The following is a 14,268-nucleotide window of genomic DNA, read 5'->3' as shown; positions in this document are numbered from 1 at the left end:
ATTATCTGCCATATAGGGGCCTAAGCCAAAATCCTATATCTAGTAGATAGTATTTAAAAGGAGGGCCTTTCAAACCCAGACTCAAATGATAAACATGTCTGGAAAAAAAGCCTACTTTTTCATGCTGCTATAAATCTTAGGGGAATATATTCCGGAAAGAAGTACAGTTTGCATTTCTGCCAAAATATTCAGTAGGATGAATTTTCTTTGTTCCCCCATTTCCTGTCTGTGGCCCTTTCAGACTTATTCTAATGTATACAGAGATGATCCCCAGCTCTGGAAAGGAAGGTGTAATTAAAAACCATCAAAAAGTTGGCTTGTGTAGTTTAAAAATGCTACAGATGGCTTGCATCAGGCGTAATATAGGCTAAAAGGACAATATGGAAAATTGCTTTCCAAATTAAGGGGAAAACGTTTAACAGTCAAGTGAAAATATAATTGTGAAGTGCAAAGAGAATTGCCCTAAAAAGCAGTTAATACATGTTCCAACCACTGCTGTCATTTATAACATCAAAAATCCAGAAACAGAGAGCTAGCGATGGGATAGGATGTTAAAAGTGAACTCCCGAAGCCTTGTTTGCCCTCAGAACTACAAAATGGTGGCTGGAGGGAGTCTCACTGGGCATAAATCTTTTTAGCAAAGAAAACCAAAGGCCAAGATTTGCTTAAAGGAGAAGGAAAGCTAACAGGGCAGTTTATTGCCATCAGCCACAACAGTGCAAGCTAGAATGCCATTTTTATTCTATAGAATGCTTTTCCAGCTCTAGACACTGTCTCTGTTTAGGATAGCAGCTGCCATATTGGCTTGCTGTGACATCACTTCCTTCCTGAGAGGAGGAAGGAGGAGCAAACTGAGCATGCTCAAGCCCAAGCCCTGTAGGTTTAAACTGAAAGAAGGAAATCTGATACAGGAGCCCATGTGTACACAATAGAAGGAAGAAATTCAGTGTTTCTTTTGACAGAGGAACCTGAGCAGCATCACTTACTGAGGGTTTACTAGTGTATTCATATAGACCTTTCTGATAAAGCTACTTAGTTTTAACCTTTCCTTCTCCTTTATTGGCAAAATTATTTAACAAATAATCTCATGTGATCTTAACTGGCATTTATCCTGAGAGAAGCGGATCCTCACCTTCCGCAGCTCTGTTCTGCTCTGCAAAGGTAAGAGAATTGTTATCCAGAATGTTTGGGACCTGTGGTTTTCTGGATATGGGATCTTTACGTAATTTGGATCTCTATACCTTAAGTCTGCTAAAATCTAAACCCCAATAGGATTGTTTGGCCTCCAATAAGGTTTAATCATAATTTGGATCAAGTACAAGGTACTCTTTTATTACAGAGAAAAAGGAAATTATGTTTCCAAATTTGAATTACTTGATTAAAAATGGAGGAATAGGAGATGACCTTTCTGTAATTTAGAGCTTTAGAACAGGTTTCCGGATAACGAGTCCCACACCTGTACTGAAAAGTAGAGCTTCTGCTTGAGTGCAGGTACACAGCATGCAGGTCAGTCCGAAAATGCCTGCTTTTGTATTTTTAGGGCCGTTCTCCACACCTAGGGTTGCCACCTTTTCTGGAAAAAAATACCGGCCTTCCTATATATTTATCTTTTTTCCCTATTAAAAACATTGGGATCAACCATCATTTTTACCGGCCAGGCCAGTAAAATACCGGCGAGGTGGCAACCCTATCCACACCATGTACCTGCACTCAAGCGGGCGACAATCTCCCTGAACTGCCTTCCCCCTGCTATAATGAGAAAACGCCAGCGTCAATGCACGGACGGCGCTTCAATTTCCGAAGTTTCTTCGTGAGGCAACTTCGGAAATCGAAGCGCCGCAAGTGCATTGGCGCTGGTGTTTTCTCATTATAGCAGGGGGAAGGCAGTTCAGGGAGATTGTCGCCCCACAAAGAGGCGATAAGTCGCCAGGCGACTATATTTCCCCGAATCTGCCCGTGTGCTAGCTCGTGTGGAAGGGAGTTCGGGGAGATTGTAGCCCCGCAGAAGAAGCGATTAGTCGCCAGGCGACTAAATCTCCCCGAGTCTTCCCATGTGCTAGCTCCCTAAGGGTAGGGACACACTGAACGATTTGTCGCCAACGTTTTAAAAAAGTAAATCGCGGCGACAAGACGATCGTCTTTTTTGAACAGGCGATTCACAGCGACTATTGGCACAGAGCGATTTGTATCCCATTACTCAGTGCGGTACGTGCTCCACTCAAACCGGAAACGGTTTATGCTTCCCGCTGTAACTTGGCGTCTTTACGTGCTTGCGTTCTTGCGTCATTGCGTTCGCATTGTAATTTGAATACAATTGCTGCTACTTATCTGTATGTGTGTGCGTGTCTAGGAGATTTCAGTGCTTTTCTAAGTACATGCTATTTCTGATAAATCGCTCGGAAAAGGGTCTCAGTGCGTTTTGGAGCTACAGGCGATTCACAAATGCGCTGTGGGCACAGGAGCTGGCGTCTTTCATTTGGTTTTGTTCAGAGACAAAACGAGCGATATGTCGCCGCAATTTGCTTTTTAAAAACGTTGGCGACAAATGGTCCAGTGTGTCCTTACCCTAAAAGTCTGACACAAGTTGCAGCTGGAAGATGGCTATGATTATGCAAAGCTCCTTATCTCAATTTAGATAAACAAACCGGATTACAGGAAGAGAGAGGGGGGGGTAGTAAAGGTGAAAAGCAATGATCTGTGATCTGCTTTAGGGTAGTGGCAGACGGGGAGATTAGTCACCCAGCGACAAATCTTCTTCACTTCGGGCAACTAATCTCCCCAAAATGCCTTCCTGTAGTTTCCTCGTGAGGCAACTTCCGGTGACTTTGGAAATCCAAACGGATTCGTATGCCATCCCGTCGGCAATTCGTATTCTAGGCGGCGGGAAGGCATTTGGGGAGATTAGTCACCAGAAGTAGAGAAGATTTGTCGCTGGGCGACTAATCTCCTTGTCTGCCACCACCCTTATAATTGGGAAAAAATAGACCAAATACATTTTCAACACAAGTCCAATATATTGAGGCCACATTGAACAGATGTATATATAGGTGATGAGTGACCATCTGAGTTTGTTGCAATGTTCTAAGTTTGTTCCAGACCTCTGCTACAATCACCACTCCCTAGAGACAGTCCAGAATATGAATCAAAGAGAGCTGATCTCTGTGAGGAATGTAGGATTACTTTAAATAAACAGTGATATCCCTGCACACAAGTAGAGGAGAAACCCATGGCCTTTCTAAGCAGTACTCACATGTGTTGCGAAGCATTTGGGAAAAACTCTGAAAACTGGGGAGCGGAATCTTCTGGCCCATGAGGGGCTGCGTGACTGATAACCATCATTATGGGACGGTGAGGGTACATTTTCTTGGATAATTTAAAGTAGTTAATACTGTCGTTGGTAATCAAGTCTGTGAAGTAATCCTGTAAATTGTAAATATAAAAATAATGTTAGGGTTGCCCTGTAGCTCATTTTAGTCTGCAGACACATGCAACACCCTCATTCCATGCCAAATACCACTGTGTTTTAAAGGAGAGTTAAACCCTAAAAGTTTAAAAATGCTATTTTATATACTAAATTTATTGCACCAGCCTAAAGTTTTAGCTTGTCAATAGCAGCAATGATCCAGGACTTCAAACTTGTCACAGGGGGTCACCATCTTGGAAAGTGTCTGTGACACTCACATGCTCAATGGGCTCTGAGCAGCTGTTGAGAAGCTAAGGTTAGGGGTTGTTGCAAATGAGGTTGGTCTGTAATATAAGCTGATGCTACAGGGCTGATTATTCAATTCTGATGCTAGTTGCACTGGTTTCTGTGCTGTCATATAGTAATTATCTGTATTAATTACTAATCAGCCTTATATTGTGACATTTATATTCTATTTTAACTGTATATTGTGAGTAGGTCCCTAATCTCAGTAAATGACAGCAGTACAGAGCATGTGCAGTGAATGAGCAGAAATTATGGCGAGCTACTGGGGCATCTTTGGAGACACAGATCTTTACTGCTAAAGGGCTGTGGTTGCCTTGGGCTGGTACAGAAGCCCGAAACATAATGTACAATATTTCTAGCTAATTCTTTATTTAAGCTTTAGCTCTCCTTTAACAAAATCTGCATAGCCTTTTAAATGTGGCTACACATGACATTCAATTTTAGGAAAATCTGAAAAAGAAAGTGAGAAAAATGCAGAGTGTGGCAGAACAGAAGCTTCCATCGTCCACAACAAAGGATGTGTGCCACCCTGATACCAGTTTCCTGGCAACACCTTTTATATGGGCCAAACCAAACCCATGATATCCTGCAGAACTTAAGTGTTTGATTAATCTGCGACATACTTATTATTTTTCTAATCAAACAGCAACATTTTATCATCACTGTAATATTCACATAGGAAGCACTGCCCAAATACGCAACATGATATAAGGTGTGTGCGGTCCTAAGATAAGCAGCATGGTCCTTGCTCTGGTGACCCTAATAATGCAGTCATACATCTATTTACGATAATTCTTTGTAATAAATACAACAGTCTTCCTTATAGAGGAACAATAACACGAGAAAGCCCATAGGAACCTCTAATTTATCTGAACTGCAGTAGACCATTATACGGCTTCAATCAAATGCAGAGAGGATAATCCATTATCGTAAAGAGATTTAAGATTGTTCCACTGCAATAATGAATGTTCAATAATCTAAACTATAAATGCGCCAGACGGCGTTCTATTCCTTTCGTCCTGGAATGGTGTCCCAATGGCAAATGTATGCAGCTGCACCAAAATGTGAAATACAGTGGGGATTAGCGTAATGTTGTTCTACAGGTTATTTTTATCTTAGATTTGTAGAATTAAATAGGTGGGGATAATTGGATTTTTAACCTTTATGCTGCCAGAGGGGCTCGCAAAAGTCCTTAGCAGTGTGCGCAGTAAAGTATAGGTCATTATAAACAGCGATTTCCGTTTGTACAGCTGCTGACCCTGAAAAGAGCCAGCTTCCTACTACACCGGCATAACACATAGCCAAGATGGCTCACGGAAATTGCTGGGCTCAGGGAAATTGAGGAAATGGAACCTAAGCAGGAGATGGAAGATGAATTTTTAAATTAAACCACCTGCCAGTACAGCTATCCTGCAGAGTTTATGGGGGGAATGCCGAGGATAGTCTCAGAGGCTCAAGCACTTTCCAGGCGCAGCCAATCACGTGCTAGCTATTCAAAGCCGCACAGCTGCAAAGCAGGGCACAGAGGGGCCTCGCTGCACTTACACAAGTAAACCAGGTGTAACCTTCCTCCTTTAACCAGATCATGTAATTGCCACTGTTACAGTTCAGAACAGGCTCCTGACAGTGATTCTAAGGGTACAGCAACAGGAGACTTCACAAATCATTGCATTTGTTCAGACGAGCTATTAATCCATCATTGTGGGAATTTGGTTCTGTTCTCTTTTGACGACAAATTTTAGAGCAGAGATGTTTAAAAACTGCAGACCTGCAGCTGTTCTGGAATTCCAGTACCCAACATGCTCCTACAGTGGAGGATGGTTGTTCTAGTTCAGGACGCCCCTTGGTTTCACAGGACCCTGTTTAGTGGCGAACACCCTCTACGCTTCTATTTCTGTTCTTCAAAATGTTTAACAGATCATTTTGTGCTGTGTGTGTCTTGAGCCCATTACGTTGTTTTACCAAGTGTAAAGGAACTTTTAAAAAGATTTATTTAACCTATTTCTCTGCCCGTTCTCTTCTTATAGAAGACCCCGGCAAAGCATAAGTGCAGAGGTCCTATCAGAGGTGGGAAATTCATAAATCACGTGCACCGCAGGAGGAATGCATAAATCATTTATTTGTAAGCAACATTCCCTAACAGCCAGACTGTTTCAGGACCCTAATATTTACATAAATAATAGATGAAAGATAAATGGACCCAATGGACTTCAGGGGCAAATTCACTAACCTCCGAAAATTCGTCAGCAACGACTTTGATTACATCGCAACACTTCGCCAGGACAACGCTAATTCACTAAAATCTGAAGTTGCGTCCAGGGCGCCGAACGCTGACGAAGTAGCGCTATCGTTACTGCAGCAAGCGAAGTGAAGTTGCGCTAGCGTTGCCGAATTTGCTTACGGTGGGAAGTTAAAGTACAATGGATGTATATGTTGCAGCAAATACATTACACTACACAAGCCCAGGGAAACCTTAATAAAATAAAATAGAGTTGTTATATTGCCCTACACATGAGCCCAGTGTATAGTTTATGTGCCATATGTTAGGAAATGTAGGAGGGAAGCCGGGTACCCCAGAAAAAATTTACAATCTTTTGCAGCCTATCACCCTGAAAAATGAAAAGTCGCCAGCGTTTTTTGGGACTTAGAAAAATGTTCAACTATTTTTTGAGGAAGTCCTATCTAATCTATTGCACTTGGTCTGAGGTGGCAAAGGCAAGTCTGGCGCAAGAGGTAACGTTCAGTAAAATCCGCATCTTAGTGAATTTGCGTAGTTACGTCCGTTCGCTTGAGCGCAGTTTTGCCAGGCATAAGGGAACGAAATTTGGTATTGTACATTACCACAATGAATTGTAAATGAAACAACTCAGATGCAGTTGAACTGCAGACTTTCAGCTTTAATTCAGTGGGCTGAACAAAAATATTGCATAAAAATGTGAGGAAATATTTATGGACCCAACTGTATATATAACTTTCCAAATGACCAGCAACTCCAGGATTTTAACGAAAAGCATTTTTGTATAGGATATGTGCAGTTACAGCCAACATGACATTTCAGTCCACTCTGAGACCTTTCTCAAACTAAGATATAATTATTCATATTGGAAGCAAAGCAGCCTATTGGGTTTATTTAATGTTAACATGATTTTCTAGTAGACTTAAGGTATGAAGATCCCCATTACAGAAAGATCTGTTATCCGGAAAACTCCAAGTCCCGAGCATTCTGGATAACAGGTCCCTTACCTGTATATATTCCTATATGCATGATTTACCCCTGTGAAGCATACAATCTTAGGGACCCTTATCACATTCACACATGAACTGTAATCAGTTTTATCAAGAGCCTTTATGTTTTTGGAGTGTGGGGGAAACCCGTGCAGGAGAAAATACAAACTCTTTGCAGACTGTGCCCTGGCTGGATTTGAATGTAAAATCTCCATGCTGCAAGGCAACAGTGGTAACCACTGCATCTTTAAATGTTTTCTTAGCTAAATACCAGACACTTCAGTTGAACTTTAAGAATATGCAGAGGGTCCAGCTTTATCAATCATAGCAAGAGGGGGGCTTATGCTGCTGAAAGATACTCCTTTACTGTAGTTACATCAGCCCAGAGCTTTTGTTGATAGCTCAGGATTTACAGAAATTCAGCTCATAAACTCAAGGTTACATCATTTTAATATCTGGGATTAATTATCGTTTTTTTTTCCGTTTGCTAATTAGTTTCAGAATCACTACACAGGCTGGAAGAATACGGCTACGAACATAAATGAATATAGGAGCTTTGTTACTAATCACGTGTACAGATTAAACAAGATTATTTTCAGACAAACAATTTTAATTATTCTGCTCCCCGCTAAACATTTAATTAAGTAAAATGCTGAGAATTAATTGTAATAAAGGTATGGGACCTGGGGTTTTCACGGATAACGGGTCTTTCCGTAATTTGGATCTTCATACCTTAAGTCTACTAGGAAATCATCTAAACAAATAAGGGTTTGTTTGGAGCAAGTACAATGTACTGTTTTATTATTACTGAGAAAAATGAAGTCATTTTAAAAAATTTGGATTATTTGATTATAATGGAGTCTATGTCTATTATTTGAGTATAATGGAGTCAGAATGATGGGAATAGAAGTATTGAAGACTGGGAAATGCTGATTGAAAGGCTTGACGCAATACAAGAAATGGGTGACTTGTTTTTACTGAATGCACAAGTTTGATAAAACAGTAGCCCTAATTCACTAAAAAAAAAAAAACTGACTACAGCGAGTCAGCGATCATCCTTAATTAAAATAATCAGTTTTGTTAATTTCCATCAATAAAGGCAATTTTATATTGGCTTCTATTCTTCACTCCACTGGTACAAATTTAGATTTTAGATTACTACTTGGTTGAGTGTAAAATACTGGTGACTGGTTCAAATGCAGTTTGCAGACAGTGGGTCACGGTTAGGTTTGGGTTGCATTCTTTCCACCACACTCGTGAATTCCTTCTGTAACTGAACTGGGGAGTTGAGGGCTGCAGTTCCATAACAACTAGAGGGCAACAAGCTGAACATATCTGACTGATGTATTTATTATTCTCAGGCTATGTCCATAGCCTTATTCTCAGGCTATGTCCATACACTGCTGGGGCCTCCTCTTGCGTAAACCAGGCCTGATTAAATGGCGTAAGTGGAAAATGTGGCAAGTCGTTATGTCAGCAGCCGTCATCCCATGGGAAAGGCCTGTGGATTACAGTGCTTAGAAGTTCTATGAAATCACAGTGTTGTGGGCAGGTCACATTGGCTAACATTGCCCAGCTTTGTTATGAGTGAGGTCTAGCCTTCAAAAGCTTCCCAAAACATTGCTATTCCTCACTGATCTATTCCAATTGTACTGTCCTGAGACCCAACAGAAATACTTTTTCCATAGCATAATGAGAATCATTATGAAGCTCGGCTTGTTTGTGTGTTTTATAGATGGAAATACATGGTAACATCATTTATCGGAACACTAAGGTCCTGTGAATTGCTTCTATTGCCAGACTCGACTTTCCACTTTTCAGCTTTAAAGGATGGATTCTTTTCACTATTTCACAATGTCAAAACACAGGCTAAGATTAATTTGTGTTTCTTCACACATATAATATAATATCTCATCAATATAATATAATATCTCATCAATATATAAGGACAGTTTTCCTTAGTAACCAACACAGCAAGACAGGCTCGGACTGGGATTCAAAAGAGGTCCTGGCATTTCAAGTACACAGAGGCCCCACAGTTCTCCACAAGCCCATTAAACAGTGACCGTCTACGACTCTACAGCATATCTCCCAAGATTTTGGAAATATACAAATGTTTTGACCACGCCCATTTATGGCCACACCCCTAATTACCATATTCATCTTACAAAATGTAGCAGGTTATGAAAGTTTGAACACAATTCTGTGGTTTTTATTTGTTATTACAGTTTCGCTAATGAAGGTGAATTGCCAGAATCCACAGATCGCAATATGTATAAGCGCTCACTCTATTAACATCACCATACATCATGTCTCTCTACATGCAGAATTTGTGCAAAAGGCAGTTATTTTGTTAGATTTTGTTTGTACTGGAATCAATTATCTGAATGAGCTCTAGTACATCTGCTAGAAAAGGAAGCCCCCCAAATGGTATATTGGATCTAACTGTCAATGATTATCTGACACCCAACTGCTGCATTAAGACAGAATGAAGAGAAACAGATGCTGAGAAAGGGATAATGAAGATCAACTTGATTATTCCAGGATATTTAATTCATTTTATTTACAAAGTTTCTTATTTCAGTGTGACAAAGCTTATATAAAATTTTCATTTTCGCCATAGTTCCCCCATTAACGTCACCAAGTAGTGTCAAGCCAGACACAGAAGGTATTTACATTCCTCATACTATACACATTGCCTTAAAACCAAAAATGAGAGGTTTTAACTCACATAATTATGGGCAGACACATGCAAATCACTCCTTAATGTTCCTGTAACATCAGCAATAAACAATGAATGCTAAAGGTTACTTGGAAACATTACATAAGTGTAAAGCTACATTTCGTTATTTTATTAAGAAAGCTAAAAGGTATCACTTACCTTTTCATATTCAAATCCATGTTTTTCCTTAAATCCGTTCCTGCACATGGTATAATTATAAAAGCGAGAGTTCTTCACTAGTCCAAGCCATTCCCGCCACCCAGGAGGGATGTAGCTTCCATTATACTCATTGAGGTATTTTCCAAAAAAAGCTGCAAAAAACCCCAAAAAACAAACATAAATTTCTGGTTCGTAAAATGATGTAGGGATGTAAAGTTACCCCCTAGCTGCAAATAAACGGGAAGTTCCCGACCAGGGTCAATTCTGGCCCTGCTGCTTCAGATGCCACTTCCTTCACCATCCTCACCCCAATGGCACCTCTCCTGTATTTAAAGAACCAGTAACATCAAAAAATATATATTTTTTTAAATTAGTTGGTATACATTGAAAAAAAAAAAACAGGGCAAATTTAACTTTATAATGCAAAGCCTTTATTAAGAAATAAATTACCAAAACTTCGCTTCCACTCCTATTTAAAAAAAAAAGGCGTCAGGGCCACGATCCATCGTCCGGTACTCAATTTCTTCTCCCTGGCTATATCCTATAGAAGGCAGGGAGGAGAAATCCAGCGCCGCACTATGGATCACGAGGAGCGCAAGCGGAGTTATTTCTTAATAAAGACTTTGGGATTTTAAAGTTTAATTTGTCTTGGTGTTTTTTTTTCAATGTATACTAACGAATTTTTTAAAAAATAATTGGATGTTACTGGTCCTTTAAGACAGAAGAGAGGAGTGTGGTGGTATACTTGCCATACAAATGAAGGAGGGTGATTTCAAGTTTTTTTTGTCTAGACTTATACTAATCACTTGAGGCATACTAGAACTAGAATTATAAAAATGCAAGTCAACTCTGTTATTAAATCACCCTGAGTGCCACAGTCATTAACGCTTTTGAATACTGGCTGTGCCTGTGGATGTTTTCATGAGTGGGATTGCTCATTCAATGGAACCTGGCATCACTTGTCTATGGAACGGAACCTGTAAAAATATCATCACTGGTATTTAGGTACCTGACAGCCAGTGCCAAAGCTTTTACAATTGATAGCAGGTAAGCAGTTAATGGTCATGTCCAAAAAAAATTCTTTCGAGTCTGACTTTGCATTGCCAAGATGCACATGATGCTGTAAATCTGGAAATTGTAGTACAGGTATGAGACCTGTTATCTAGAATGTTATCTAGAATTACAGGTCCCCCTGTAATTTGGATCTTCATACTTTAAGTCTACTAGAAAACCATGTAAACATTAAATAAACCCACACAAAACTTGACAAAGGGCTTTTCCCGAAACATGTTGTGTCAATAATTTTTTTGCAATTGATCTGCTAGTGCCTGGCTCTACTACTTCTTATTAAAGGGATACTGTCATGGGAAAAAAAAAAATTTTCAAAATGAATCAGTTTATAGTGCTGCTCCAGCAGAATTCTGCACTGAAATCCATTTCTCAAAAGAGCAAACAGATTTTTTTATATTCAATTTTAAAATCTGACATGGGGCTAGACATTTTGTCAATTTCCCAACTGCCCCCAGTCATGTGCCTGCACTTTAGGAGAGAAATGCGTTTCTGGCAGGCTGCTGTTTTTCCTTCTCAATGTAACTGAATGTGTCTCAGTGGGACATGGTTTTTTACTATTGAGTGCTGTTCTTAGATCCACCAGGCAGCTGTTATCTTGTGTTAGGGAGCTGTTATCTGGTTACCTTCCCATTGTTCTTTTGTTTGGCTGCTGGGGGCAAAAAGGGAGGGGGTGATATCACTCTAACTTGCAGTACAGCAGTAAAGAGTGATTGAAGTTTATCAGAGCACAAGTCACATGACTTGGGGCAGCTGGGAAATTGACAATATGTCTAGCCCCATGTCAGATTTCAAAATTGAATATAAAAAAATCTGTTTGCTCTTTTGAGAAATGGATTTCAGTGCAGAATTCTGCTGGAGCAGCACTATTAACTGATTCATTTTAAAAAAAATTTTCCCATGGCAGTATCCCTTTAAATAAAGCCAATAGGCTGGTTTTGCTTCCAATAAGGATCCATTATATCTTAGTTGGGATTAAGTACAATGTACAGTTTTATTATTACAGAGAAAAGGGACATCATTTTAAAAAAAAATTGGATTATCTATTGGACCGTCTATGGGAGATGGTCATTCTGTAATTCAGAGCTTTCTAGATAACGGATCCCATACTTGTATCAACAGCTGGAAAATCACATCCCTGGAGTGCTGTATTGCACCCATGGGTGCTGTAAGCATCAGACAGACAGCTCAAACAGCATTTTTTCTCCATTAAAAAAAAAATCAGCTTTCAGTGATAAGCATGGAGTTATGGGCTGTTGCCTCAATATTAAGCCAAAGTATAGTGGTCAGTGCTAAAAGTGTATATGAGTCAAGGTTAAATGATTATAACAATATCCTTTCCCTGTTCAGTAAATAAATCCTTTACTGCATCCTCACATACCATATGTTTTGAACATACTCTAACCATAAGAAATAGTAGAAAACATGTAAATGAAAGCGGTGAAATCCAACCCAGTGTAATTTTATTAGTGCCAAGTGCCACAAGGTCACTCAGCTTCTTGGCCTAAATCTTATAATTCCAGGGGCAATTAAATAGGAATTTCCTGATTATGCATAGTGTTTTAATAAATATCCACGCTTTGCTTCCAAGAAACCACTGACACAAGGCAGAATGCAGATTTTAATGATGAATGTTGTCACTTTAAGAAAGGGAGCTCTGTGAGGCAGTTCAGAGTTCAAGAGCCCGAGCAGAGACAGAGAGGGGAGAAGGGGATTTTGGGAGTCTGGCCAGATTCAGGGACTCACAGATAAACCCAAGGGAAAGTATTACACTGCATTAAATGACCTATTGAAACCACAATCAAATTGCTTTAGAGTTCTTGGCAGTGCCATGATTATCACAAAGGGGATTCTACCCAAAAAAATATCTTTTGCATAGTGAAGGGAAATGCAATTCTAAGCAACTCTCCATTATAGATTAACTACAAATTATCGGTTTTAAGGTTATGTGTAAATGTAATTGCAGTTGAAATTTTAAGCAACTTTCCAGTAAACGCGCATCAAAATTTTTAGTGGTTTAAAGATATTCTTTAATATTACTGCAACTGAAAACAGTTATCCAGAAAGCTCCGAATTACAGTCTCCCATACATTCCATTTTATCAAAATCCCAGTTTTTAAAAATGGATTTCTATTTTTCCCTGTAATAATAAAACAGCCCCTTGTACTTGATCCAAACGAATATATATTTAATCCTAATTGGAAGCAAAATCAGTCTATTGGGTTTATTTAATGTTTACAAGATTTTCTAGTAGATGTAAGGTATGAAGATCCAAATTACAAAGATCTGCTATCCAAAAAAAAAACCCAGGTAGTGAGGATTCTGGATAACAGCTTCCATACCTGTATATGTATATGTGTGCATTGGGGTCTGTTTAGAGGGGTTGAAAATGGATGTTGGTCTTTTTTCAGCTTGGCTTAACTATGTAATAAATATCTCTATATATACATCTCTCTCTCTCTCTCCTTTCTTTATGCAAAAAGGCTTTTGGGTGTAGTACTCCCTTTAGGAAAAAAATACAGGGACCTCTTTGTTCACCCTTATTTCATGGTTTACAGGAACACATCATGGTTCCTGTTTATAGTTATCAGCACATTGTAGTGCAATTGTGATCCTGGACTATCGACTGTCCCACTTCAGCACAGGGGAAAACTTGATACCCAAAACATATTAATAACATAAGGCAGTAAAATTACATCCTCTGGCACAGACTTAACCATGTACTGGGCAAGTCTTTACAGAACATTTTCTCCCTTTGCATGGCTTGTCTAGATAGCTGCATAGTTTCTGTCTGTAGCTGGGCAAATATAACAGAATAAGTGGGATCTCATCTTAACTGCTTATTTGAACTGCACAGAGTGAGCTAAGTTGCTGATACTATAGACAGAACACAAACATCGTTAAGATGAATCATTAACAGCATGAAATTTGGAACATTTTTGAGTTGGCTTTCTGTGGGGAAAAAAAGAAAGTCATTGTTTTAGAGCTCAACTGTATCCCAGTATCTTCAGTCAGTTAATATCGAAAACTGCATATTTGATTAAAGGAAAACTATACCCCCCAAACAATGTAGGTCTCTATTAAAAGATACTGAGCAAAACAGTGCATGTGTAAAACCCTGCTTCAGGTAAATGAACCATTATCATAATAATATACTTTTTTAGTAGTATGTGCCATTGGGTAATCATAAATAGAAAATTGCCATTTTAAAAAATAAGGGCCGCCCCCTGAGATCGTACGATTCACTGTGCACACATACAAACCACATGTAAGGTCACATGAGCCAATTAACAGACAGAGTTCTGCCTTTTGCTTCCTCACTTCTTCCTGTTACAGTTAGTGTTGTAGTATTTCTGGTCAGGTGATCTCTGAGGCAGCACAGATA

General features: G+C 39.4%; 1 protein-coding gene across 3 annotated transcripts in view; it reads right to left on the bottom strand.

Annotated features, from left to right (window-relative positions):
• Window positions 1-14,268, bottom strand: part of sulf1.L (sulfatase 1 L homeolog) — a 91,884-nt gene that overhangs the window by 35,437 nt on the left and 42,179 nt on the right. For all 3 annotated transcript variants that reach the window (XM_041566489.1, XM_018268075.2, XM_018268077.2), the window contains exons 5-6: window positions 9,816-9,967; window positions 3,251-3,420 (exon numbers count right to left, since the gene is read on the bottom strand). In XM_041566489.1, coding sequence (XP_041422423.1) covers window positions 3,251-3,420; window positions 9,816-9,967 — 322 coding nt within the window. The remainder of the gene's footprint in view (window positions 1-3,250; window positions 3,421-9,815; window positions 9,968-14,268) is intronic.

This window comes from Xenopus laevis, chromosome 6L, assembly GCF_017654675.1.
Source record: "Xenopus laevis strain J_2021 chromosome 6L, Xenopus_laevis_v10.1, whole genome shotgun sequence".
NCBI lineage: Eukaryota > Metazoa > Chordata > Amphibia > Anura > Pipidae > Xenopus > Xenopus laevis.
The sequence above is the reverse complement of the archived record's forward strand: the minus strand, read 5'-3'. Positions and strand labels throughout refer to the sequence as shown.